Source organism: Gavialis gangeticus, unplaced genomic scaffold, assembly GCF_001723915.1.
Source record: "Gavialis gangeticus isolate Ggan-Ray unplaced genomic scaffold, GavGan_comp1, whole genome shotgun sequence".
Classification (NCBI taxonomy): Eukaryota; Metazoa; Chordata; order Crocodylia; family Gavialidae; genus Gavialis; species Gavialis gangeticus.
The window spans coordinates 79,989,819-79,993,569 of NW_017729033.1; the positions used below are offsets into that span (position 1 = coordinate 79,989,819).

At 40.4% G+C, this 3,751-nt stretch overlaps 1 protein-coding gene across 1 annotated transcript in view; it reads right to left on the reverse strand.

The window, feature by feature from the left end:
- The window catches only part of FRG1 (FSHD region gene 1), a 20,957-nt gene that overhangs the window by 5,635 nt on the left and 11,571 nt on the right, over window positions 1-3,751 (reverse strand). The window contains exons 3-5 of the mRNA XM_019526561.1: window positions 1,747-1,869; window positions 795-852; window positions 450-564 (exon numbers count right to left, since the gene is read on the reverse strand). Coding sequence (XP_019382106.1) covers window positions 450-564; window positions 795-852; window positions 1,747-1,869 — 296 coding nt within the window. The remainder of the gene's footprint in view (window positions 1-449; window positions 565-794; window positions 853-1,746; window positions 1,870-3,751) is intronic.

Genomic DNA, 3,751 nt, shown 5'->3' on the forward strand with positions numbered 1-3,751 from the left:
CCTGCCGCTTAAGACAAGAGGCTGAAGGATCTCATAAGACAAGAGGCCTCGCCCACCTGTTCCAGGCCCTCAGTTCCCCTCTGTCATTTGGGGGGGGGGGAGAGATGGAGCCCCACTTCTCGTTCAGCTTAATTCCCCCCCATGATGTGGCAGCGAGGTGGAATCCACGCCTGGATCTGTGCACCCTCCCCTATGTCCAGCCCTGTGCTCTGTCGCCTGCAAGCAGCAGAGTCAGGGGGGAGGGAGCAAGGCCAGTGCTCCATCCCCTCTGTCCCAAGTGTTATTGTGGTGCTCTGCTGCGCTGTCGCCTCCTGTCCGAATGCTCCTGGAGCACTCTGATTGGTTGCTTCAGTCAGCTAATCAGAGTGTGAATAAAGCATTATGGACAGACAGACTAAGGCTTTTATACATAGAGATAGAAGATAGATAGAAGATCCTAGATAGCTTACATTTTGGAAGACAGGTTCCCATTGTTCTCTCGATCCTATTGCATCAGAACGCCCTATAACCAGTCCCTCTGAATTTATACCAAGGTATTTGCCATAGCCAGACTTCAGTGCAATCCTTAAATTGGGGAAGGGGATGGATAGATAGGCAAAGACACACAGAATAATATTTTAAAGTTAAAACATCCAAGGGCATTCAGTTTACCAAAGAAAGGTAGCATCATCATAAAACAATTTTGAAGTATAACAAATATTGGTTCAGGGTTAGAAGAAAGACACAACTGTTTAAATTACATTTTCAAAAAAACTGAATTGGACATCAAAGCTTGTGTATATTTATTAAGTTACCTGGTGTCAGACAACTTTACTGCTGTAAACTGCTCAGGAGGACTAGGGCCATCATCATCTGGAGGAGATTTTTTTTTTTTAAGATTAATATCAGGTATAAAGCATTTGACATAGAACATTTTAATCTGCAAGATCGTAGAACATAAAAATAATGAATTATCGGTGTACGTTACAGGAAGAATTATTGGTTGAGGGCAAGATATTTTGATGGATAATTTTCTCTAGTTTTTATAGTTACAGCTATAAAATACATTTTGTACACTTTCCAAAGTTAAACACCTATGTTCTCAGTATTCTACAAGATGCTGAATTTGTTTCAAGGAATTTAGGACTCAGACTTTATAGCAATTCATGCAGACTGCATGTCCAATCCTGTAGACTTCTTTGAAAATAAAAGCATCACAAAGTGAAAGGTTAAGATTTTCATAAGGCCATGTACTTGCTCTAGCTTAGTTGAGAGAATTACTAGAATACTGTTTGACTTCCTGCCTGACTAAATATCTTGCTCAAAACCAGAATGAGCAGAAGATCAGCTACCAGGCCATTTCAGCAGAATACCTGCACAACAGCAGTTATGGAAGGATGCTTTAATGACATTTGGGATGGAGTGGTAAACCGACATGATCTGGCTTGAGTTCCTCTCTTTCTTAAAAGTTGATCCTATACAGATTTTGTATGATTTGATAAAAGTTACACTGCTTTCTAGGTGAGTCTCTTCAAGAGTAATTAATTGTATATATAAAACAAAACAGGGAGAAACTAGATTAGTAGAACTGATTAACAGTTACTAATGGGTGAAATGATCTTCTCTACTGTATTATCCTGAATCTGATGCAATTAACTAGCATTATTATAAAACATTTATTGGCTCAGAGAAAAATTCTCTATTTAATTAAATAAATGTTTCATACCTAGACACTACAAATTACCCTCTCCCTTGTTTTAAACAAACCTTTATGTGGGGCTCCAAGTGTAAATAGGCCATTGTCAAGGGCATGGATATAAGCTCCTTTGTCCATTTCTATAGCTACAGATCCTGTGATTTCACCGAAATTGCTTACTGCCCACCAGTTTCCTGAAATGCAAGAAAATTATTCAGTGGTAAACATTTGGCATTATTTTATTCTTTATGCTACTTTATAGTATTTATGTTACTAGTCACAATTGTATCATACCTCATGACTCCAATTGTTAACAAGAACATCTTTTGTGTTAGGTGCTGTACAAACACAAGGCAATCTATGCCCCAAAGGATTTCTAACTTAAAAAAATAAGAGTACTTATGCCATGAGTCTGATCTTTACAGCAGGATGCTGAATAGATAAAAGGGGATAAGAATGTATGTGTCAAGGCCAGACAAAAAAGATGTTGCAGTGATCAAGATACAAAGCAAAAGCCTAAATGAGAGTTTCAGTTGTGTACATGGACAGGAAAAACTGTATTTCATGTATTTTACAGAAAAAGTCTGGGAGATGTAGACATCATCTGGATTCAAGGAGCAAAAGAGCTGAAGATGACACCCAAGTTATAGACCCCAGTGACAGCAGTGCAATCCTACAGTCAAACTGAGATAGCAGATTTTGGCATGGGGTACAGACTTGGGAAGGAGAGAGATTTGTTTTAGCAATGCTGATCTTTAATTTATGGATAGGGATTGAAGAAGAGATGCCAGTGAAACAAGCTAAGACTTTAGTTAGCACAGGAGACAGTGCTGGTCTAGCAGCATGCAGTAGAGCACAGGAAGTTCTTATCCAATTTAGGTAGCCTGGTGTAAAGTCCTTTTTGATTACAATTACATTTAAGATCACTGTACATTCCTAACGTAACCACCTCTAATATTCCAGGAGTTGGACAAAGTTTATTCTGCATCACTCCTTTCATAACAAATGCCTGATAAAAATGTTTACCACGTGCCCATTTGCCAGACATGGCAATGAGTAATGGAATCAAATTATTGGCTAAAAAGAAATCCTGTGACCTGAAAGTCCCAAGACAACATGGAGCATGTTGAACCTCAGATCTCCCTGCTGAATTCTTGGTAGACATAGCTCACAGTTCTGCAAGTGATTTGCAAGTCAGATGATCTACCTCTGTCAGTGGGGCAGCGGCTTGTCGGTGTGGTGCCACAACTCAGGATGTTAACGTCTCCCACGAGTCACCAGCCGCCACTGAAGACCCCAAATTTGGCAGCAGGCAAGGGCCGCAGAGGTGAGCAGCAGCATTCAGCTTTGGGTTCTAGAGCTAGGTCAAAGCAGTGGCTCAGTCAGCCAGGCCAACAAGCCCTGTGGGTGGGTTATGATGGACAGTAATTTTACAAAGTTTCAGATTATGGATTTTTGTAGAATAGTGTGGATATGGATGATCCTGGCCTGAGACAGAGGTTTGGACTAGATGGATATGTAGGTCCTTTCCAGCCTGACTTCTCTAGGATTCTATGAATATTTTCATTGCTGTTTTCAGACATCAGTTAATTTACATTTAGTCTGAAGGTGCCATACAATTATGAAGTTTGCAAGCCAACCTTTTTCCAAGACAGCAGTATTTTTTTCCTCCTTCTGAGATGTATGGAGCGATTTGTACTGGCTCACAATTACAAACCTGCTGTATCTATTTGAATGTATACACGTTCACCCCTTTTCCAATCCAGGCCATGTTGCAAGCACTGCATATCAAAGCTTAAGAAACAAGTGTTACAATATTATTCCCTTCGCACTCAACCTAATAAAAGTGAGCAATTACCTAGCACTACAGCGAAGGCTTCACAACTGCCGAAAAGATGATTATTGAAATAAGCCAAGATTATTTGTTATGCCCAGAAAAACACAGACTTAGACCCACCATGGAAACCATAAGGCTCCCTTCATCAGGGAGGCCAGTAAAGACATTTGACTACCTGGGACAGCTAAAGAGAAAGCAGGGATGGGAGTGCGAATCACAGACTTGTAACCTAGGGGAGC